The 24,741-nt window shown below is 42.8% G+C and overlaps 1 protein-coding gene across 1 annotated transcript in view; it reads left to right on the forward strand.

The window, feature by feature from the left end:
• HADHA (hydroxyacyl-CoA dehydrogenase trifunctional multienzyme complex subunit alpha) overlaps nt 1-24,741 on the forward strand; it is a 47,863-nt gene that overhangs the window by 22,514 nt on the left and 608 nt on the right. Inside the window, exons 8-19 of the mRNA XM_059079197.2 lie at nt 4,329-4,451; nt 4,913-5,031; nt 6,997-7,053; nt 8,750-8,859; nt 13,138-13,272; nt 15,344-15,515; nt 18,529-18,615; nt 21,386-21,526; nt 22,166-22,234; nt 23,025-23,220; nt 23,914-24,028; nt 24,585-24,730. Of these exons, the coding sequence (XP_058935180.1) occupies nt 4,329-4,451; nt 4,913-5,031; nt 6,997-7,053; nt 8,750-8,859; nt 13,138-13,272; nt 15,344-15,515; nt 18,529-18,615; nt 21,386-21,526; nt 22,166-22,234; nt 23,025-23,220; nt 23,914-24,028; nt 24,585-24,730 (1,470 nt within the window). The remainder of the gene's footprint in view (nt 1-4,328; nt 4,452-4,912; nt 5,032-6,996; nt 7,054-8,749; nt 8,860-13,137; nt 13,273-15,343; nt 15,516-18,528; nt 18,616-21,385; nt 21,527-22,165; nt 22,235-23,024; nt 23,221-23,913; nt 24,029-24,584; nt 24,731-24,741) is intronic.

The raw sequence follows: 24,741 nt of genomic DNA on the forward strand, positions 1-24,741 counted from the left end.
CATCGGCAGGCGGACTCTCAATCACTGCGCCACCAGGGAAGCCCGGCAGGCAGATTCTTAATCACTGTGCCACCAGGGAAGGCCAGCATACATCTTTAACATGTAATCTGTCTTGATACATCATTTCACATGTAAGGTGGGAACCTTTAAAGGGTATACTTTCATTTCCCCCCATTCTTTTGCTATTCTTGTTATACTTCTGCATGTATTATACATTCCTTAGCATATTACTATTTTTGTTTTAAACAATTATCTTTTAAAGAGATTTTAAAAATGAGACAATTCTTTTCTATTTACTCATATATTTATTATTTTTGGTGCTCTTTATTCTTTGTATAGATCCAAGTTCCCATCTGGCTTGATTTTTCCTCCAACCTGAAGAACTTCCTTTAACATGCTCTATAGTGTAGGTCTGCTGGCAGTTAATTCTCTCACTTTTTGATTTGTTTGAAAAAGTCTTCATTTTCTAAAGGTATTTTTGATAGGTATAGAATCCCAGATTTCCAGTGTTTTCCTTTTGGTACTTTATAGATATCTACATTGTGTTGTCACTTGCATAATTTCTGAGGAAAAGTCTGTTGTCATTTTTATCTTTGGTCATCCATATATAATGTGTCTTCTCTACTCCTACCCCAATCCTCCCCAAACTGCTCTCAGGTTTTCCCTTTATTACTGATCTTAGCAATTTATTTATGATGTGCCTTGCTGTGTGTGTGTGTGTGTTATAAATGTTTGCTGTGCATGGGATTCATTGAGTTTCTTAGATAGTGGGCTTGGAGTTTTCATCAAAATTGGAAACTTTTTGGCTATTTCTTTAAATATTTTTCCATCTCCCCTACTGCTTTTCTTTTCTTTGTTGTTGTTGTTGTTCAGGGTGATTTTTTTAAAATTTTTATTTTATATTGGAATATAGTTGATTAACAATGTTGTGTTAGTTTCAGGTATACAACAAAACGATTCAGTTATACATATACATGTATCTATTCTTTTTCAAATTCTTTTCCCGATTAGGTTATTACAGAATATTGAGCAAGGTTCCCTGTGCTATACAGTAGGTCCTTGTTGGTTATCTATTTTAAATATAGCAGTGTGTACATGTCAATCCCAAACTCCCCATCTATCCCTCCCACCCTCCCATCCCCCCTGGTAACCATAAGTTCATTCTCTACATCTGTGAGTCTGTTTCTGTTTTGTAAATAAGTTCATTTGTATCAAATTTTTTTTTTTAGATTCTGAAAACAAGCAATATCATATGATAGTTGTCTTTCCCTGATTTACTTCATTTAGTGTGATAATATCCAGGTCCACCCATGTTGTTGCAAATGACATTATTTCCTTCTTTTTAATGGCTAAGTAATATTCCATTGTAAATATGTACCATATCTTCTTTATCCATTCATCTGTCAATGGACATTTAGGCTGCTTCCATGTCTTGGCTATTATAAACAGTGCTGTGGTGAACATTGGGGGGGTGCATGTATCTTTTGAACCATGTTTTTCTCTGGATATATGCCCAGAAATGGGATTGCTGGATCATATGGTAACTCTATTTTTAGTTTTTTAAGGAACCTCCATACTGTTCTCCATAGTGGCTGTACCAATTTACATTCCCACCAACAGTGTAGGAGGGTTCCCTTTTCTCCACACCCTCTCCAGCATTTATTGTTTGTAGATTTTTTGATGGTGGCCATTCTGCTTGGTGTGAGATGATATTTCATTGTAGTCGTGATTTGCATTTCTCTAATAATTAGCTATGTTGAGCATCTTTTCATGTGCCTCTTGGCCATCTGTATGTCTTCTTTGGAGGAATGTCTATTTAGGTCTTCGGCCCATTTTTTGATTGGGTTGTTTGGTTTTTTGATATTGAGCCACATGAGCTGTTAGTAAATTTTGGAGATTAATCCCTTGTCGGTCACATCGTTTGCAAATATTTTCTCCCATTCTATGGGTTTTTTCATTTTGTTTATGGTTTCTTTTGCTGTGCAAAAGTTTTTGAGTTTAATTAGGTCCCATCTGTTTATTTTTGTTTTTATTTCCATTAGTCTAGGAGGTGGATCAAAAAAGATATTACTGTGATTTATGTAAAAGGGTGTTCTGCCTACGTTTTACTCTTTAAGTTTTATAGTATCCAGTCTTACATTTGGGTCTTTTATCCATTTTAAGTTTATTTTTGTGTATGGTGGTAAAGAATGTTCTAATTTCATTTTTTTTTACATGTAGCTGTCCAGTTTTCCCAGCACCATTTCTTGAAGAGACTGTCTTTCCACCATTTTATAGTCTTGCATCCTTTGTAGTACATTAATTGACCATGGGTGTGTGGGTTTATTTCTGGGCTTTCTATCCTGTTCTATTGATCTATATTTCTATTTTTGTGCCAGAACCATACTATTTGATGATTATAGCTTTGTAGTATGGTCTGAAGTTAGGGAGCCTGATTCCTCCAGCTCTGTTTTTCTTTCTCAAGATTGCTTTGGCTATTTGGGGTCTTTTGTGTCTCCATACAAATTGTAAGATTTTTTGTTGTAGTTCTGTGAAAATTTGATAGGGATTGCATTGAATCTGTAGATTGCCTTGGGTAGTATAGTCATTTTGACAGTACTGATTCTTCCTATCCAAGAACATGGTATATCTTCCCATCTGTTTGTGTCATCTTCAATTTCTTTCATCAGTGTCTTATAGTTTTCAGAGTACAAGTTTTTTGTCTCGTTAGTCCCCTATTGTCCCAAAATGAAGCTCTGTTTTATTTTTCAGTCTGTTTATATTTCTCTTGCCACATATTCAAATTTCTTGATCTTTTCTTCTTCACAGTATAATTTGCTATTAATCCAATTGCCTATATTTTTTGTTTCAGGTATTGTTTTTTTCTCATATTTAGAAGTAATATTTGATTCATTGTTACATCTTCAATTTCTCTTCATTATGTTTCTGTTTTCCTCTGCCTTCTTTAACTTATGGCATGAATTTACAGTAACCTTTCTAACATTGTGTCTGCTTATCCTATCTTTTCAATTCTGCATCTGTTTCTATCGGTCAGTTTGTCTCCTAGCTGTAGGCTGTGTTTTTTCTTGCTTCTTTTCATGCCTTTATGTTGGTTCTTTCCCTGGCCTCAGGTAGTTTCCTCTCATGCACGTGCAGAATGATACTTTGCCTGAGTTTCAAGGAGCCCCTCTGTAGATCTCTGGAGCTCTCCTTTTGTGTAGCAACTGCTCTCCAGTATTCTTCCATAATTCCAGCATTACATTATGACTTTCACGGACCCTGTGCACTTTTGTCATTCAGAAGTTTGGGGCTTAGTTCATTTTCTTCTTCCTCCACGGAGGCTGAAAGTAGGGCAAATGTCTTAAGGGGGAGAATGGTTGCATACTGTTGCAGGCTTCTCCCTCTACTGGGATTTTGTTCCCTACACACCATAAGGCACAAGATCGGCTTTTCAACCTCAGCCACCTCTCGCTCCAGTGTGGCTCTTACAAGCTTTTGATTGAGAGCCTGGTAGGTGTCTGTTTTCATAGCTGTGTGAAAACAGCCTTTGGCTTTTTTGAGTCTTTGTCTCCTGCCTCCAGCAAGTTTGGTATCAGGCTCTGCCTCAAGCGAAAAATCAGGTGCATGTTTTTGGCATGTCCCTCTTTTTATACAAGTACTGCATGTGCTAAACATTATGACACTATAAGAGATTTCACTCTAGCTTCCAGTCTCTTGCACCACCTTAGAACTTCACAAATGTTCCACACGGGAAAACTAGCTTTGTGTTTGGTTTCTTCTAGTACTGACTTCTTGTGTGTGACCACCAAAAACTCTGATCATTTCACGTTACCTCAGCAGCATCCTTCTGCTTGAGCCAAGTCCAATCTTCAGCCCACACCCAAAAGCATCATGTACCCCCAGGAAAGACAATGTCCAGCAATCATCAGTTCACATTGGACGGGCTCTTCCCTCTCTGGAATTCTGTTCATATAACCTTTGTTGCTTCCACAGCTCTCCAGTGTCTTTACAAATGTGATTTTGCAATTGATTTTTTGTTTTCCAGTTTTGCAGCAAGAAAACAGGCCTCATGAGACATAATACATCCTACTCAGAAGTGGAGGCCAGACTTAAATAGGGCTTAAGACTTGTTTTCTACCAGGAGGAGGTTGTTGCACCTTCGCTCAGTGTGACTTCTCTTTTTGAGTCCATAGTTCATGACATTGCCACCTACCAGTCTCTAGTCAGACTTAGAAAGCTGCGCTGAAAGTGGGTGCTGGAGCCTTTGGCTTTGGCCTGCCTGGATTTTGCCCACCTGGGACTGATCCAGGCCTGATTTACATTCCAGTCTGTTGTGTTCATCTTTACAGGACCAGGAATAAAACCTCCAGAGGAACGGACAATTGAATACCTAGAAGAAGTTGCAATTACTTTTGCTAAAGGACTAGCTGATAAAAAGATCTCTCCAAAGAGAGACAAGGGATTGGTAGAAAGTGAGTGTCATTATTAAAGAACTAAGGCGAAGCTTCTTTCCAGGGAATTTGATTTTATTTTCTATAAATCTGAAATGAGGAAGAGGTAAGTGCATTATTTACTCTTAAGTGTAAAGTCAGCCTTAAAGGATGCAATAACTCTGCTCTAGGCTCAAGTTCTGGACCTTACACTGGTTAAAGACATTTTTTTAAAACTTTTTATTTTGGAAAATTTTAAATAATACCAAAATAGAATAATGTAACAGTGTAATAAACACCCATGTACCCAACACCAAGCTTTAATGTTTATCACCTAATGTTTAAAGAAGTGCTTAGGTTGAAATTTAGATTGTTTATATCAGAGTAAAGAGCAGTTCTTTCAGATAGCTAGAATCACTGCATTTTTATGGAGTTTACAGAACAAGCTAACAAGGGAGGCTGGGGTCTTTCCATTAAGGATCTAAAAGCATTTTACCTTACAGAATTGACATCATATGCCATGAGTATTCCATTTGTCAGGCAACAGATTTACAAAAAGGTGGAAGAAAAAGTACGAAAGCAGACCAAAGGCCTTTATCCTGCACCTCTGAAAATAATTGATGTGAGTCTTTACCCCATACTCCCACATTTCTCATGTTTCTTCCCTTTGTCTAGAGCAGTACTCTTTATTGCCATTCTGCGCCATGTTTGCCAGTACTAAAGTTCTTCATGCTGCTATCAAAGTACTTACCAAAAATAACACAAGAGCATAGCAAGCTATGAGGATTTATATAAATGGATATTTGGGGGAAATTAGTGCCAGGCATACTTTTTGGTTGATGAGCTTAAAATTACCAGTTATAAACCAGGAAAGCAACCTATGTCATATCAGTATAACAAAGCCAGTAAAATATTGGACATTAATTAAGAGGTAGTTGAAACAAAATTAATGGCTGTATTCTGTCCTTAGTCAAAACCATTGTCATTACCTAAAATGTCTCATTGACTTTCCATTGCCATAATTATGAAAAAGATGTAATGATATAGAGAAGTTCTGGAAAAGATCAAGGAGGATAATTAAAATGATCACAGTGTTGAAGAAACATCTGTCTAAAGGTAGACTTTAAAACTTATAAAGTCTTCAATCTGGAAAGTCCAAGATCAAAAGAGCAATAATTGAAGACAAGATCAATAATCAAAGATTTCAGAATTGGAGAATGAATTAGTCACAAGTATATTTTGAGCCAAAGACACGAAAGTATATAAAATATGAAACATGGTCCCCTACTTCCGTTCACCGCACACTGTCTGGGTTGGGGAGATTAAACACATATATGTGGTAAGGCAGATGGCAGGATGGGGGCGGTATGCAGCTGCATAGGGTTAACGCGAGCTAACTGGGACAGGGGAAGATTGCTAAATTCACTGAGGAGGGAACGATCCCTGAAATTGTTAGAGAATACATGATGAGAAAGCAATGCCAGGTAGGATGGGCATTTTGAGCAAAGTTACAAAAGCTGGAAAGCATGAGGCTCTTCAAGGAACATCAAATCAGATCAGTTTTTGTAGGAGGATAATGCAGTGTCTTCAGAAAGGCAGACCGAAGGTAGATTTTAAAAGGTAGACAGTAATTAATTAAGAAATTTGATCTTTGTCCTATATAGATCGTAGAGAACCGTTTTCATGGCAGTGAGTAAAAATGGATTAGAAAGAGAGACAAAGTAGAGCAATGAACTAGGAAACTATTCTGGTAATTCAGACTTGAAGTTTGAATAAGACCCCGAAATAGAATAGTAAAAGCAAAAATACGAAGGTAGTAAGAGACTTGCCAAAGAGAGTTAGGAGTTAAGGTTTAGAAGTGTTGAGATTGGGTATTCAGGAAATTCAAGCAACAGTAGTTTAGACAGAAAAGTCAATTAAGGATATAGATTGATTTATTTGGGTTTTTTTTAATCACCATTAAATTATGGTGATTGAATACAGGGTTTTATTTCTTTTATACTTGCTATTGTACTTAGGTTAGTACTTACCCCAAATGTTAAATTGGATTTCATGGAGTTCATGATTAATGTGATAAACTAAATGATGTTCCTGAGGAAGAATAAATAGAGGAGGAAATGGGCTGCACGTGGAACTTTGGGGACCTGCCCACATTTGGAGAACAGGAGACGAGCTGGAAGAATAATTCCAGCAGGAGGGGAAGGGAGTTAAGAGGAAAAGGTAAACCTATTATTGGACTCAGAAAGGGTGATGACAACTCTTTCTCTGACAAAATAACAGGATTCAAAGGATAAGGAGGTGGAGGTTGAGCTGTGGAACCTCTGTTCTTTTCCTGTTCTGACTTCTTAATTCTCCTTCCTTCTGTTTTATTTCCTTCCATTTTATGCTAGGTTGAGCAGTAGCCTCAGAGGTAGAGAATTAAGTCAGTCTTAAGCAATAAGGCGCTCAATCCTCTTCTCTCTCTCACTCCAGTCTAGGCTTTGGACTTACTCTTTGTAGACTAACAACACTGGCAATTTTTTTCAGCATTACTGTATATCTTGCCAATCCATTCCAACAAGGAACAAGTACTTTATATGTTTTTTAGGTAGTGAAGACTGGGATTGAGCAAGGGAGTGATGCTGGCTATCTCTCTGAATCTCAGGTAAAGTTATTTCCTTTCAGTGTTTTATTATTAGAGACAGAAAAAGCGAGATCCACAATGCTGTGTAAAACTGAAAAAAGGTAAAGTATTTAAAGCCTAGTAAAAAAATGTTTTCTTCCGGTGGTTGTCATTTCTTACGGTTAACCTCAGTGAGCAAGGAGGTGCTAAGAAAACCACAGTAGTCCCCAGATGTTTGAACTTGCTCTCAATAATGAGGGTGTAACTGGGAAAAGCAGGGGCAGAGTTAGAATCCTTTCAGAAGGAATCATTTGGACTTCTTGTTCTGTAGTGGGGCTGGTTTTGTTGTGGTAAAGTGAGTGCATTGATACAAAAATATGGTTCTTACTTGTTAGAGCCTGGAGATAAACCTGTGAAGCCCGGCCTCCCTTTGGTGTATTAGGAAAGGAAGGGAAATGTTTTGCACCCACTAGGACAAGAAAACAGAGCAACACACTAACCAGCCTCGCCCCTTCCACTTCCTAACAAGTTGGTGGTCTTGTAGATTTTAGTTGTTTGGGTTGTTTTGAAGTTTCAAGCAATCATTGAAGGATGATTGCTCTTCAATAATAGAATAAAAGATACCTGAAGAGCTCAGGACAAATTCCAGAGAAAACATTTCTTATACTGGGTTGCTTACTGCAGTGCACTCTGATTAATTCTTTTACATTATCACCAGGTACACATATACATATATATATACATATATATATAAACAGAAGGATTGAAACATATTTCCCAAAATAATTAGCACACGCTAATACTGTACTCAGTATTTTCTATCTATTCTACTTATCACAACCTGCTAAATTCATGACCAATGATAGATTTCTACCCATGGTTTGAAAATCACTGGTTTATTGAATAGAACCTACTTTGCCAAGATTAGTAGAACATTGTTTCATGTCCTATTCAGACATGAAGGCAACATTAGAGGGATTCCTTCTTTTCAGTGCTGTTTGCAACCATGTAATCGTACCGGTAAATTCTAGAATATTGATGATGGTAATAGCTACCATTGAGGCCCAGTCATTTTACTAGTGTTTTCATTTACTTCCCACAACAATACTGTAAAATAGGTATTGTTTTTCCCATTTTAAGGATGAAAAAGGCTTCACAACTGGGAAATGGCAGGGCCAGTGTTTAAACTCAGTTCTTTCAAATACAGAATCTAAATCTCATGCTCCTCCCTGCTAAGTTGAGACTTGTTCTCTGTAAGTGTTAAGGTCCTTTTAAAAAGTGGTAGATATCACATGGGGCAGCCTGCTCCCCTGGAAGGAGAGCTGGAGTTGGGAGTCATACTGCCTGGGTTCAAGTTCTGTTTCTGCCCCTTTGAGGCAGTGTGGCTTTGAGCAAGGTCAGGTTCTGAGCCTCCTCTTCCCAGTCTTTAAGATGAGAGTGGTGGTTGAGATGATAGGTCCATTTTGGCTCTGACACTTTAATTCCATGAAAAAAAGTTACCACAACCTCTGGTGTAGAGAATCTGAGAGCTCAGTTATATCTAGAACCTTTCAAAGCAGTAGTTGCAAGTGGTACAGATGAGGAGAGTGAAAGAAGGACGCTCAGCAGGAGACCAACTTCAGCAGCTCAGGACCTGAGGCTTTGCATGTGTTACCTCTGCTCTGCAGAGAAACTGACCCGAAAGAATCCACGTCTCCAAGACTGAGAAGTTCTACCTTTTCTTCTTCCCTTTTTCCAGAAATTTGGAGAGCTTGCAATGACCAAAGAATCAAAAGCCTTGATGGGACTTTACCGTGGTCAGACCCTATGCAAGAAGAATAAATTTGGAGCTCCGCAGAAGGAGGTTAAGTAAGTCAGCTCTACATAGGAAGCCCCTGTGGATTTCAGCACATGCTACGCTTGTCGATGTCTCTGAAGATCCATAGAGCTAGATTTATGCCTTCAGTCTTGCCCTAAACCACTTCTGTCCTGAGCACTTTAGATCCCTATTCCTATGAAGGATTTTTTGGCTTTCAGAGTTCTGCCTGTGCTGAGTTTTCTCCTGACCTCTCTAATGTCTCCTGTAGAGGCATTTTTGTCTCGCTATTGATATCCCCTAGAAATAGGGTTTAGGTTTTCCCTCCCTAAACCAAATACACACACTACGTGCTGTTTAATGACCTTGTCTCTCTCTGTGACTTGAGATTCCATCTCTGGGAACTCACACTTCTCCCTCATTAAAAAAAGTAAAGCCTCATTCTAGTCATTAAAGCCTTGTCCTTCGTTTAGCTTACAGCCTAAGCGTTTGAGAGTCTACTTACCTGTCTCATATCTATTCTCTTCAGTGAGCCTTTCAGTGTTACGCTGCTTAAATAGCTCTTTGGCATCTTAAGTTTAGTAATGCCCCTAAACTCACCCCCTTGCTCAGTGGTTCTTAACCTGGGCAACGTTGCCACCGGGGGACACTTGCCAATCTCTGGAAACATTTTTGGTTGTCACAGCTGGGGAGGGAGGGATGGTACTGGCATCTGGTGGCCAGAGGCCAGGAATGCTGCTAAACACCCTACAGCGCACAGGACAGCCCCACAACAAAGAAGTATCCAGTCCAAAAGGTCAGTAGTGCTGAGGTTGAGGAACACTGTCTACCTGAATTACAGAGAGGGATTTGTGAAAGCAGCTAATGTTACTACCTTCTCCAACCGCTCACCTTTAATGAGATTGCAATCCAAAGCAGAAGAGGAAATCAATAAGAAGCCCAGGTGAGACAGACAAGATTCTGCCAAGAGGGCTGATTTCCAAATTAGAATATGATATACAACCGTAACTGCTTCTCCAGCACACGCGGTGATCGCTCTCAGTCGGGTTGTCTGTGTACCACCTAATGTTGACAATATCTCGCATTCAGTGGGTGAGATAAATTACTTCCACGCTGCAGTGGAATGATGATATGGCCACTTAAATCTGCATCTCTTCACACATCCTACAAAAATTACTCTTAAATTTTAAATTGGACTTCCCTGGTGGCACAGTGGTTGAGAGCCCGCCTGCCAGCGCTGGTTACACAGGTTTGAGCCCTGGTCCCGGAAGTTCCCACATGCAGTGGAGCAACTAAGCCCGTGCGCCACAACTACTGAGCCTGCACTCTAGAGCCTGCGAGCCACAACTACTGAAGCCCGTGTGCCTAAAGCCTGTCCTCCGCAACAAAAGAAGTCACCGCAATGAGAGGCCTGTGCACCACAACGAAGAGTAGCCCCTGCTCACTGCAACTAGAGAAAGCCCGCGCGTGCAGCAACGAAGACCCAATGCAGCCATTAATTAATTAATTTAAAAAATTTAAATTATAAAATGTTTACTCTTAAGCTAATTAGCCACTCCTGACTCCTACTCTGGTCTGCATGTAACTCTTACTGTTTTATGCAGATAGCATATAATATCACCTGGAGAAGCTGTTATTGTGTACCAGTACACAGAACAGACAGGCAGCATGCATGTGAAACTCATGTAAGAAGAAATAAGAAAATGAGAATCAAAAATACTTAAGCTTACAAAAATTCTCCCCCCAACACAGCCGTAATGCAAAAGAAAACTATAGCAGAATGCTTCCAAACTTGAATTATATATCCTTAAATAAATATTTACAGATAAGAAAAGAATCACTTTGAATCAAAAGTTCAAAAACTCAGAATTAAATGGGCAGAAAAACAGGATGATGTAAGAGTTGACCTAACTTGGGAAATAAATTGAAGAAAAGGTAACATCATCTTAGAAATGAAGAATAAATTATAAGGTACACAAGGCAGAATAGGTAGAACCGAAAATTTAACAAAGAACATTGAAGAAAGGGCATCCCCTTTCCTGCTTTCCCAGTTGTCAGTAATAGTTCTACTTCTGTCTCTCTGGGCCTCTTCTCCCTTGCCTCAGATAATAATTTGAATTCTTTATGTATTTTCTCTTTTTATAAATTAATTTTTTATGCAAAGAATGCATTCTTTATCTCCTTTTTAAAAAAACTATTATAAGGAAGTTTGAATACTAGATGAACGTTTTGTGTTTATGGTTTGAATGTTTTAATATAAAAGGGATCCTTCAGTATGAATCCTATGATAATCCTTTTTAGTCAGTGGTACGACTTGGAGACGACGTATGTGGGTACCTACCAGTTAACTTGTTCCTTTTCATCTTCTACTGAAAGATCGATGACTTCCAGTTTTTCATTATTGGAAACATTGTATGACTGTTCATCACAGCATATCATCTTGTGCATAAGTGCATTTCTCTAGAGTAGATAGTAGAATTACTGGGTCGTAGAAGATGCAATTTTTGGTTTTAATACATTTGACCTCCTATATAGGGCAAAGTATATACTTCCGTCAACCATGCATGAAAGAACAAAATTTTTTATATCCTCACTGTTACTTTAAAAATTTTTGCCAATCTGATGGGGAGAGAATACATTCGTTTTAATTTGCATTTCCCAGATTATTAGAGAAATTGGGCATTTTATTGGCAATTTGTTTTCTTTTTCTGTGAATTGCTTTATATAAACCCCTGCCCATTGGGTTGTCTTTTTATTTTTTTGCGGTATGCGGGCCTCCCACCGTTGTGGCCTCTCCCGTTGCGGAGCACAGGCTCCGGACGCGCAGGCCTAGCGGCCATGGCTCACGGGCTTAGTTGCTCCGCGGCATGTGGGATCTTCCCGGACCGGGGCACGAACCCATGTCTCCTGCATCGGCAGGCGGATTCTCAACCACTGCGCCACCAGGGAAGCCCTGGGTTGTCTTTTTAAATTGATATGTGTGTTCTTTATATTTCCCCAGTAGTAATCCTTTGTCTGCTATACCTGTTACAAATTTCTTCCTCTTCTATGGTTGTCTTAATTGTTTTTTGTTTTTTGTGTGTGGTACGCGGGCCTCTCACCGCTGTGGTCTCTCCCGCCACGGAGCACAGGCTCCGGACGTGCAAGCCCAGCGGCCACGGCCCACGAGCCCAGCCGCCCCGCGGCATGCGGCATCCTCCCGGACAGGGGCACGAACCCGCGTCCCCTGCATCGGCAGGCGGACTCCCAACCACTGCGCCACCAGGGAAGCCCAATTTTTGTGGGGTCATTTGTCAAGCAAATTTTTAATTTTGATGCAGTAAATACATGAATAATTTTTTCAGCTTCTATTCTTTATGTTTTTCTACCCTATTTTCTCATGTTCTCCAGTTACTTAACACTCACCATATAAAAATGTGTATTATCACAAAGCTGCATTTGAAAGATACTCCCAGGAGTTGAAGTTAGGGTGCCTCTTCAGGTCTTGAATATGATTTTTGAACATTATAATCAGAATTGTTATGAATGAAACAACTCTAATTTAGGTCTACGGTGCTGTAAACTTGGGCTTCTTTTATGAAGGAAGTTCTGAAAATTTTTTTTAGTTACTTATGGGAAAATGGCATATTGTTCCAAAACTATGGAAAACTAAAAAGATTCATCAGGCATGATCTCTGTCCCTCAAAAAGCTTAGAATTTAGTTGAGGAGACAAAAATGATGTACATGAAGCTGTTCCAAAGTACTGTGGGGTAAGCCAAATGGTCCTGACAAGTTCAAGAGGAATTCAGGGGTGGAAAAGGCAGTAATGTGCATGTATGGAGGTGTTTGGGGGAGGGGTAAGGTCTGGAAGCAAAGAAACCATCCAAGAGGCTTTTGAACCAATCCAGGTAAGGGGTGAGAAAGGCACAGATTTCAAGAGAAATGAAAGATGACTGGAAAATGGCAAAATCACTAGCAAGTAAGTAGTTGGAAGAAGAGAGATTAGCCTTTGGGCCTATCACTGCAAGTTGGCTTTTGTTTGAAGAAAAATACTCGTTAATTTAAACGTAATCCATGTTGTTTTGTTTTCAGTGATCTCAGGTATGATTGAAGATCAGTATAATTCTGTCTCCTTGGGTAGACCAATTCTTTTAGACCTAACGGATTTTTGCATTTACCTTTGAAAATCAGTCATTTATGAAAGATGACTTTTTGTAGGTAAAAATTGTTTTAAATACCTTCTTGTTGTCCCTGCTTTAGTTGGTTTATTAGATGATGACCTGGGCAATCTCCCGCTTTTACTGAATTAATTAAGATTCATACCGAAAGTCATTTCATCCTTTCCTTTCAGGCAGCTTGCCATTCTTGGTGCAGGGCTCATGGGGGCCGGCATTGCCCAGGTCTCCGTGGATAAGGGCCTACAGACTATACTGAAGGATGCTACGCTAGCCGCGCTGGGGCGAGGACAGCAACAAGTGTTCAAAGGGTGAGCCTGCTCTCTGCCTTTGCTGGGAGAGTAGCGTGTGTTTTGGTTTTTGCCGTCACAGTTTCCTTTCTCCTGAACATGATCTGTATTGGATACTCCATAGTTAAGTCTCATTTCCTTTGCTTTTTAGACATGCGGATTCCTTCTTTCAACTTTTTCTTTTTTTTTTTTTTCTCTGTTGTTGCAATGTTGTTATAAATCATTAACATCATTGGACTCTGTAGTCTTTGAGTGCAGAAGAGAAAACCTTATCTATTAGACGTTTTTAAATGCCATATAGTTTATACTTTGGTATCAGACTAGAAAGCCTCATGTTTGTGAATTTTAATTGCCGTATTGTTATAGAATATTGAAACAGCCTAACTGTGTCTATAGAGAGAACTGAGATAAGGATATGAGGAAACGTGTAACTGCATCTTGAAGGTAGGGCTGGGATCAGAACTCATGAACCTCATATTTCTTGACTGGTGTTACTATAGAGAAGCAGTTAACTGATTTGGCTCCACAATATCTGGATCTTATGGACTGTGTCTCCACCTTACTTCTGAATTAATAAACGGGGAATATTATTCTCTCTCCTGCCCGTCCCTCCCTCCTCTCCCCCACCCCACACACACATACTGCCTGTTTTGCAGAGGGGAAAAATGGAGCAGCAACTTGGCCAAACTGGGAATTTGTTTCAGCTCATTTCTCTGCTCCAGTGTAGTAGACTGTCTAAGGCTGGCTGAACTTTGCTGGTCTTCCATGTGACTTTTAGTTGAGTTAGTTTTTTTGTTTCTTACATGGATTATGTAGCTTAAGTGTGTTTTTACCCCTTTTCTGCTCATATATTGCTACCATCATACTGTGCAGGACCTGGCAGGTTTACTCATGTTGGCAGATAGCAACTATCTTAACGTAAGGTAGCAAGGCATCGTAGTAAAAGATTCTGACCCCCCAAAATGGCATGTGCTCGATAACACCATTGCCCTGAGGCCAGCACACGAGTGTTCCCAGAGTTTCATACAGTCACCAAAGTGAGAAATTGCTCTACAATAGCTTTTCCCCCTCGCTGTCTCTTGGACCCAGCTGCCCCGGGTGTCCCTTTTTGCATTAGAAGCATCGGGCTCTGGTGAGTGCCCCTCACCTGCTGCCGACTTGGGACATACATATCTCTTGTCCTCTCGGGAATAGTTTCATTAGGCATTAGAATTCGAGCAACGAATAATGTTCTGAACTCTCACAAGGATCTTGCTTGCTGACACGGTTGTCAGAAACCAGGATATTTGAATCCATACTTTTGAGACTTAAACTGACTACTTCTTTGAACTTACCTTGTGGCTTTACTTTTTCTTTTCGTTAAGGAAACTAGTGAATGGGGTGTAGCTTCATTCTTCATTCAGAGGAAAAGTCTAGGTCATTTATTCTGAAAGTGCGGTCAGATTAAAACCTAAGAGAGCCTACTTTCCTTGGCAATAAAAAAAATCAGTTAAGTGTCTGAGTAGCAGGAATCCTTTTTAGCTCTCTGTGGGGAAGAAGAAACCTGGAGTTAATATTTTATGTAATCAATATGATGTACTACTAGGTACTGACCAGGAAATGGATTAAGAATATACGACATAATGCTTGGTCTCTGTTCTCCGGTAGATCACAATTACAGAATAACAAAATGATGTGTAAGCAAGTATAAACTCGTGGTCTAGGACCCGTGTTGGCTGTTTCCCCTATTGTAGGTAGAGAATTACTAGAGCTGCTCTCTTGTTTGCCATTTTAGTGTTCATGTTTACTCCTCTTGGCAAATTTAACTGTTTTATTAGTGATACTGTTTATGCAGGTTGGGCATGTAGAGGCATCTTTTAGTAGAAAGAATATGGATGTGGGGGTCAACCTGTTTGAACCCTAGGACCCTCCCTTAACTCGCTCTTGGACCACAAGGCCCTCTGAGTCTCCTTGAGCAGCTCAGCTCCCTCAAAATGGGAGCTACCTCACTGAGTTGGTGAAAAACACACAGCACACTATCTGGCCCATGGACACTCAATAAATGTTAGTTTCCTGTTCTCCCTCTCTGACTAGGAATGTGTTTTTTTCCTAGACTGAATGATAAAGTGAAGAAGAAAGCACTAACATCGTTTGAAAGGGACGCCTTTTTCAGCAACTTGACTGGGCAGCTCGATTACCAGGGTTTTGAAAAGGCTGACATGGTGATTGAAGCTGTTTTTGAGGACCTCAGTCTTAAGCACAAAGTGCTCAAGGAAGTAGAAGCGGTAAGTAAGGGGCCTGCTGTACTGAACCCTAGTGTTGTGAGTGGAGAACACAGAGACGGGGTTTTTTAAAGGAACTATAGGAAACTTGTGTTTCTTTTTATAGGGCCATTCATTCCCAGATGTAAGGGGTTTTATATGTTTGTTTGTTTGTTGGAGGGGTGAAGTAGAAAAGAACAGCTTCATTGCTTTGCCAGGCAAAAAGCGGACACAGCAGGCTTGTGCCCCTCAAAACTGTGTCCCCCAAACGTAAGTCTTTTTGTGAACCCATGCACATTGTGTATAAAGGTCAAATCAAAGTCCTAAGGAAAGACAAACAAGTAGCTTATTAATTTAAGCACAGGGTTCATTAGCCTTATATGGGAGTTCAGTCACCCAAACATACAAATAACCTGATGGACTGTAGCCAGACGTCTTGACGTTATTGGTTGGCTGCAAGCTATAACTAATTCATGTCTAGGCAGCAGAAGAAATAGGGAGAAACAGTTTCTCCAGGCAGGATTCAGATGCTCATTTTGTGGAAATGCTATTCTGGTCTTGAGCCCAAATGCTGTGCATAGTCAGCTCTTGAGATGGGATGATATGAACAAAACAAGTACTTGAACTGGGTGGTATGAAGAAAGAAGAAAGAAGGAAAGAAGAGATGGCAGTAATCCAGGCAGGAGGTAGAACCGGGGCCCCGACTAGCCTACAGTTAAATAAACAGAGTGTAGGTTAGTAAATGGTGTAAATAAAATGGCACTGACTTTGCAGCATTCTGGGGTGTCTTGAGTAGTGGGCCGTACTCCTAAGACTCCCTTCCATGGGAGGACAATCTCTGCTCTACTAAAGAATGAACCTAAGGAGGGTTTAGAAACTAAAGACAAGCAGCTCAGTTTGGGATGGATTTCACTTATGAAACACACATTCCAAAAACTTTTCTTTAGGCAGAGTGTAATGTAGATTCAGCCGAGGGAGTGAATTCAGAAGAGCTGGGTAGGTGTGTGTTCCCTCTGTGCAAGGTGGCACTGCAGCAGAGAAATGGACACAACGTTCCCGGGGCTTTGGGGGCCCTGCTGGGCCAATGGAAGGTAGACTGAGGGGCTGCCAAAACAGACAGAGCCGTTTACCACCGAAAGAACATTTGCCACCTGACTGGGTGATGGTATTTGCTTTTGGAAAATCAGGATTTGGGAGTATCTGAGTATAGAAAAGTTTGTTAGTTTTAGCAGTTGGGAAGCCAGTGATCAAGGAAAAGAAAGAGAAAGAAGAGGGATCAGATCAAGAGAAGTGCAGACTAGGAACAAATCAATACGGTAGTTCCCATTGAAACATAAAGGTTAAGGGAGAAGAGAAGGGAAAGAAAGAAAGAAAAGAAAAGGGGTTTTCTATGTCCATGAAGTCCATGGACTGGGGGAAAGGGAGGATATTCGGGGAATCATGAATTTTTAGCAGATAGTAAGAAAAGAAGAAGAAGATTACTGCTAAAGGTAAAATCCAAAATGTTACATATGTTGTAGTTATTTATGTAACATGTCACAGGCCTTTACCTTTTTAGAGAAGCCAGTGAAATCATCTAAGGTAGGAGATACTCAGAAGTTTTTCAGAAAGGTTGGAAAAGAGCAGGGTCCAGAACAGATCTGTATTTGGAAAATCAAAGAATTTCAAGTGAAAGACCTTTAGGAGGCCATCAAGTCCATCCTCTTACCTGGCCTCTCCTTTCTTTACAGGAAAATGGTAAAGCTGAATCTACATGTGGTATTCCTCAGGGATTTAAAACTTCACTTCTCTTCCTCTCCACAGAACTAAAGAAACTCACTCCTTTGATATCTTCATAATCCTTGTCTCCAGACCCCTCACTGTCTTGCTTGTCTCCTTTGCTGTTTTCACCATGTCTCAGTGCTCTTGGCGTGTGACAAACCACTGCAAAAACAATGACCTTTTCACAGTTCTGCAGTCGGGGCAGGGCTCTGAGAGGCGGCTGGCCCTTAATTCCACATGGCTTCCCAGTGGGGGCACTCATGGGACTGCATTCAGCTGAAAGCTTGGTTGGGGCGCCTCCCTCTCCCTGTGGCCCGTCCTCGCTTAGCAGTTGAGCCAGAGTTTCTCTGCAGCCTGGCTGCTGGCTTCTAAGAGAGCAAGGCAGAAGCCAGTGGACTCCCTAAGGCAAGGCCTGGAACTGGCAGAGTCACTTCTGCTACTTTCCATTGGTAAAAGCAAGTCAGAGGCCAGCCCAGATGTAAGAGGAGGGGAAAGAAGCTGTGCCTCTGGGTGGGAGGAGAGACGCACACGTACAAGGAGGGGAAGGGTTGTTGCCAGCCGGCTTTGGAGACATTGGTTTGCTCTTCATAGAGAATTTTACCACCAACATTAGACACGATACCATTAATAATGCAGCCTGAGACTATGTTAGCTTTCTGATCATCAGGCTCTACTTTTGACTCACATTATACTTTTGATTAAATAAAATCATGGCTCTTTAACCCACGTTTCCTGCCCAGCCCGGCTCTCGCCCATTAGGTGCCTACTCAGTTATTTTTTTCTCTTTCTTCTCTGTCATAAAGTCTTGATGCAGTACTTTACCTTTATCCTCATTATAATTGATCTTATTTTGCATTCAGTTTTTCAGTGTGTTGAATGTATCTTGAAACTTGATTCTCATCTCTGATGTTAGGATTCTGCCTGCCCAGATTTGCACAAATTTGACAGATGTGCCTTCCATGTTTTTCATCCAAGCATCTGGATAAAAATACGAATAAGCTGAGATTGTGGGCAGAATGCTGAGAGAATCTCCATTAGACACTATTCTGCAGGTTGATAAAGCTAATAGTTAATAGTATTCATGCGCTGTAGATATAATTATAGTGGTGTACCATTTCTTAGTAACACGTGTAACATGAAGTAAGCATGCACATTTGGTTTGTCCTCTCAAAGGTGAAGGGTGGGCGGGGCCCAAGTGTCACTCATTGGCTTTGCTTTGGACTCCAGTCATCTCCCAGGCCTACATGACACATTCTTAAATGCTTTTCTCCTGCAGGTGATTCCAGATCGCTGTGTCTTTGCCAGCAACACATCCGCTCTCCCAATCAGTGAAATTGCTGCCGTCAGTAAAAGACCTGAGAAGGTAAATTCTGAACAGAGGAAAACCCTGAAATGTTTTACTGCTTCAGGCTCGTTGATGAAGGCTTAGAATATGAGAAGGGACTGGTATGGATTATGAAGTGGATGAGGGTGGTGATGTAGTCCCAGAAACTGGGCACAAAAAAGCTAGTACCAGGACCCGTGTGAGATGCAGGAACAAGTGAACTACGATTAAAATATACCTTTATAGGTGATTTGCACCCCTAATGGGTATTATTATTCAGGTTCAGACTATAAAACCTACACTTATTACATTTGGGTATTGAAAGATAGACCCTAAAATAAGAAGAGATGTTCCAAATAACACTTGAGCTACAGAGCAGACTCTGGTGACTGTCTGGGATGGGTTTGGTTCCAACTCCAGATCCAGGAATGGAAGATCAGGGGCTGTGGTGGGATGTGTCCACCCCGGTTTGCCTAGAGCGTCTAGCCAGGACATGAGAGGGGTGGATGTAGAAGCACTTACAGTGAGTATCTGGAATGATGCCTAGAAATCTATCTTTGGGCTTCTGCTCTCTACCAGGGGAATCAAGTGAAATCATTCAAGGAGAAATAAAACAGTTCGCCTCTCTGGAGGATACCGGTTAGCCTCAGCGAAGCAGAACCAGCCAGAAGTAGGCAGGAAATAGAAAAGGCCTTTAAGCAGCTGAAACTCTTAATACAAAGTCCATGTACTAAAAACATGAAAGTCTTTTTATTCCCATTCTAATAGCTTGCCAACTCAAGGTCATCTTGTTCCCTAGCACGCACGTCCCCTAGCACGTGTGGGCCTGATGGAGGCAAGTTCATGATGGCAGGAGGAGGTCGTGGGGGAGAAGTGGCACCTGAGGGAAGACACAAACGCGGAGTAATGGCAGATAGACAGTCTGGCCACGTCGCAGTCCCTCACAGCAGCTCCTCAGCGCTGGAGGGCAGCAGAGGAGACCCCGTTGCTGTGCGTTGGATGCTAACCTCCCCTTCTCCCCCGTGGAGCGGAACAAGCATCACACTTAGCAGTCCTCGCCCCCAGGGATCTTGAGCAGCTTTTAGCACCTGCTTTTTAGCACCTGCTTGCCTAGGTCATTCGCGTAGGAGTAAGGCCACAGGGGCACAAGTAGGGCGACCAACACCCCCCCACACCCCCCGTTTGCCCAGGACACAGGCCCTCCAGTGCTACAGCTGAGGAAGTCCCAGCAGTCCAGGACACAGCTGGCCACCTTTTGGCACAGCTTTTTTGAACGATGTCAATAGGTTTTGCTTGGGGTGGTGATTACGTGGGTAGATACACAGTTGTCAGAACTCATCAAACTGAACACTTTAAGATCTGTGCGTTTTATTGTACGTAAATTATACATGGTAAAGGCTAATTCCTTTTGCTCAGGAGTACAGTCTGAATCAGGTCCTGTCTTTTTAAGTATTTTAGACATAAGTAGAAGGATAATTTAGAGGTTAGAAGCAACTTTGGGATTGATAAGTTGATGTAACCTGCAAGTGACCTGTGTGTTACACAACGGAAAGTGGGCAGGCTGCGGAGACAGGCCGACCTTGATGGCATCCCGCTCTGCCATTTACTGACTGACCCTGAACTACTAATTTTAACCTCCTGATGTCTTTCTTCCTCATCTAGGTAATTAGACTGACTAGTTCACAGAGTTGTAGTGGATTAAATGTAAAGGATAAATGATAAATGTGTTAATGAATAGTGGATAGTAAGCAGTCAGTCAGTGGCAGATAGTAGTTAATAACTGATAGCTAACGTGGGGAGTGGAGGCAAAACTATAAATTAATGGATAGGCTTCTTTCCCAGGTCAGTTGTGAAGACTATCTAATTGTTAGCTTAATGAGGCTGTTCTCAAACTAGCGTGTATCAGAATCACCTGGAGGGCTTCGTAAACACAGATCTGGGCCCTGCCCCTGGAGTTCCTCATTCAGTAGGTCTGGGAGGCCCTGATCATTTGCAGTTCTGACATTCCCAGGTGATGCTAGTGCGGCTGGTCCAGGCACTTGACTTTGAGAGTCACTGGTTTAATGAGCCTTGAGGGAATTGGAGTGTTGAGAAGTGTTACTTAAACCCAGTAAGGTCGTCCCTGGGTATCCGTGGGGGATTAGTTCCAGGACCACCAGGAGATACCAAAATCCACAGAAGCTCAAGTCCCTTATATAAAATAGTGTAGTACAGTGAATACGGGCAGCCCTCTGTATCCTCAGGTTTCAGATCCAAGGAGTCAGACCAGTTGAATCTGATTCAACCAGTTGGATCTGCCATTGGTTGAACCTGTGTGTGCGAAATCTGTGGATACGAAGGGCCGACAGTATCCCGGTGGTGAGACACATCGACGTAAAATCCAAATATATCTCTGACAGTCCAGCATAGTAAGGAATTCTTCTGCCTATCTCCCCCCACACCCCATAAAAAGTGGACCCTCTCACCCAAACCATCAGCATCATTAATATAAATGGAACCCTCATTCATTCTTCCCCAGTAAATCTAATTTGGCCTTTAGCTGCGATTTTGGCATTAACTGTTGGTAGGATCCATTGCCCTTAGTGAAAAGCCCTAGAAGCAGATGGAAGAGAATTCCAGTTAGCTCTCCCCTGAACATACTGGACTTTTAATCAAAGAACCATGGAACCAAACCACTTGACGGTACCAAGCAGTATTCGTGTATTACAACCGCCTTTCTCTGCAGTGCTTTCCTAGCAAAAAAAAGAATGCTATTAGTTTCCCCTCTCAGAGTTCTTAAATCTGTCGGTGTTTTGTCCCTCCTTGCCAGGTGATCGGAATGCACTACTTCTCTCCTGTGGACAAGATGCAGCTGCTGGAGATTATCACAACTCAAAAAACTTCTAAGGACACAACTGCTTCTGCTGTAGAAGTTGGTCTCAAACAGGGGAAGGTCATCATTGTGGTTAAGGTAAGGAGCTGTGTGTCAGAGCAGCAGATTCAGAAAAGTTCTAAGAAGACTCCTTATATTTCCAGGTTTGTTTGTAACTCCTCAGTTTAAATATACCAGCTTTTTTTTTTTTTTTTCCACCGGTACGCGGGCCTCTCACTGTTGTGGCCTCTCCCTTTGCGGAGCACAGGCTCCGGACGCGCAGGCTCAGCGGCCATGGCTCACGGGCCCAGTCACTCCGCAGCATGTGGGATCTTCCCGGACCGGGGCACAAACCCGTGTCCCCTGCGTCGGCAGGCGGACTCTCAACCACTGCGCCACCAGGGAAGCCCCTAAATACACCAGCTTGTGATATGGTTTCCCCTTGGTGGTCTACGGTACGGACAATGGTGGACCGCTGAGTCCGGGTCTGGGACATGGTGGGTTCTCCCAGCCATTCCAGACCTTTCAGATGACTGTGAGACCGTCTGCTGTGCTCCTGCATTCAAGCCAGGCTGCCCCTGGCTATGGCTTCCCCTGCAGTTTAATATTAAGGATTCTGATGGAGATTATAAATCCCCTTGAGTTTTGAAGTGGCTTCTGGGAGAGAGAGACCGCTTTCAGACCTGGGAAGTGCCCACAACTGAGGGGCCCATGAGCTCATATTCTCTCCCTTGGCAGGATGGACCTGGCTTCTATACCACCAGGTGCCTCGCACCCATGATGTCTGAAGTCATCCGAATTCTCCAGGTTGGTATCGATGTTAGAATGTTTGAGGCATCTTCCACGCTTTAAACTAGTTTTCCAAACCGGTAATGTTAAGGTGAGGAGCAGGCTTCCTTCTAATACACTGACTCCTGGCTCTTCTCCAAGAAGGCCCTTTGGTGCCCTCTCTTTCCACACAGGGCTGGAAAGTCATGGGCTAACACTGCACTAAAATGGGCAGAATTTTAGCTCTGCTCCCTTAGCATCCTCCCTGCTCCAACGAGCCAAAGGCCTCCGACGCGCTCTGTGCGCGGTTTCTGCATCCCCATCCGCAACAGGGCCCGTTTGGTCGGGTTGGTGCTACACCTGCTTCTGCTGCGTGCAGACCCCTCCAGTGGCCATACAGGTCGGTCACTGGCGGGAAGGGCGTGGCCCCTCCTCGCTGGGCTCTTATCAGACCTGGGCATCGCAGGACTCTACAGTACTACTCCTCGGGAATGTCTCTTCTCTCAGCATCGGGAAACTTAGCCCTGTCCGGCATGGAATCTCGTTATTCTTGAGATCCAGGATTGCAAACAAGAAGGAAATGAATAATTTGTTCATCTCTAGACTTCCTTGAAATTCTGTAGGTTCGGAAAGGCTCAGCCTTTCCCCTTGTGGCTCCCAGGCCTCTTTGTGCTTCCCTGAGTGAAACAGTCCCAGTCCTGGGCCTGGCCAGGCGGCACCCAGAAGAGAAGTGGGTGCTGCACAAGGCCGTTTGGGAGGGCAGCACAAGGAGCCCCTAGGGGAATCTGGGACGGCCTTCCCCTGAGGTCCGGCTTTACTTCCCATCCAGGAAGGAGTTGGCCCTAAGAAGCTGGATTCCCTGACCACAAGCTTTGGCTTCCCTGTGGGCGCTGCTACACTGGTGGATGAAGTTGGCGTGGATGTAGCAAAACACGTAGCAGAAAATCTAGGCAAAGTGTTTGGGGAGCGGTTTGCAGGTGGAAGCCTAGAAGTGCTGAAGCAGATGATATCCAAGGGCTTCCTGGGTGAGTAGCCGCAAAGAAACGTAACTGGCATCGTTCATGACAGAGTTCCTGAGACCAAAGAGTTGCAGAAGGCCCGCGTGGAAGAGTATGTTTTCTAAACACAGAGCCCACCGTCAGAGGGAGTTTAAACATGATTTCACGGCCACCTCTTTTTAGGCTGAGCCTGTCGATTATGGACAAAAGGCAGAACTCTGGCCTCCTGAGGCTCTGCCGTTGCCCAAGCTATGCAAGATTGAGAAGGCATTTCATCCTGCCCGAGGCCTCTTCTACACCCGTGATACTGCGGGAGCACTGTGTCCAGGCTTTCCATGTTGTCTGACTACCTTTGTGGAGGAAGTAAACCTCTGAGTAGAGGATGTAACTGAGGTCCACCAGAGAGGTGGCTTTCTCTCTCAGCAAAGTAGCAACAAAACCAGCACTAGGACCCGGGCAGCCTAGGGCCTGGTGTTGCATACCTGGACATTAAAACTCACCCACCTGGCCTTTCCTACCCAGATACACAGATTTCCAAGGTCCAGAAAACAAGCTCTTTTTTCCTGCGCTGCCAACTCTTCTGACAAACACCAATTTCTAGAGTAGGCTAGATCTACAAATTCAGGAATACAGAAAAGAGGCTAGAGCTTTATAACAGACTAGCAGAGAAGAGGGCCCGGGCTCTGAGGATTTACCTCTCCCTTTCCTTGCTTCTTTTAGGTCGCAAGTCCGGGAAGGGCTTTTACATCTACCAGGAGGGTGTGAAGAATAAGAATTTGAATTCTGACATAGACAGTATTTTGGCAAGTCTGAAGATGCCTTCTCAGCCTGATGTGTAAGTTCATTTGAGGGGCTATTGGTGCAGAAGCATGTTTCTCACCAACCCGCAGCTTCTTGGACCCTCTGCCATCATTTTTGTTATGATCAACATACGTGACCAGAGAGAACATTCCTGATGCTTAACACTTTTTGCCCTTCCACATTCCACCTTGTCCTCTACCAGGCCTCAGGGTAAGGACTGCAGCCCAGCCTTGGGAAGACCCCTTGGGAAGCCTTCCCTCTGAGGGTCCCAGAGAGCAACTAGAAAGACGGTTCTCCTAGGCCTGCTCACCCTCCACCCTGTTTATTATCATTTGTAATCAGCAGCTGCTGATGTCAAGAGATACCGTCTACCCCGCCAGACCCTGTTCTCAGTGCCCAGCTTCGGGTTAATTAGGGCAAGTAGCCCTCTGCTGTCTTTTCCCAAGGGCAGCACCTTCTCTAGCGTTGGAGGTTCACTGGGGCTGGCCTGGAGCTCCGGCAGCACCAGCCCTCACTCCCGTTCTGCACCGGGGCGCCTGCGTCCTCCCCTTTTACCCTCCCCCTCCCTGAATGTCTCTCCCTGTTGGCAGCTCCTCGGACGAAGACATCCAGTACCGCCTGGTGACCAGATTTGTGAACGAGGCTGTCCTGTGCCTGCAGGAAGGGGTCTTGGCCACGCCCACAGAGGGAGACATCGGTGCCGTCTTCGGGCTTGGCTTCCCCCCCTGTCTCGGAGGTCGGGCTTGC

The sequence above is a fragment of the Kogia breviceps genome, chromosome 11 (assembly GCF_026419965.1).
Source record: "Kogia breviceps isolate mKogBre1 chromosome 11, mKogBre1 haplotype 1, whole genome shotgun sequence".
In the NCBI taxonomy this organism is placed as follows: Eukaryota; Metazoa; Chordata; class Mammalia; order Artiodactyla; family Physeteridae; genus Kogia; species Kogia breviceps.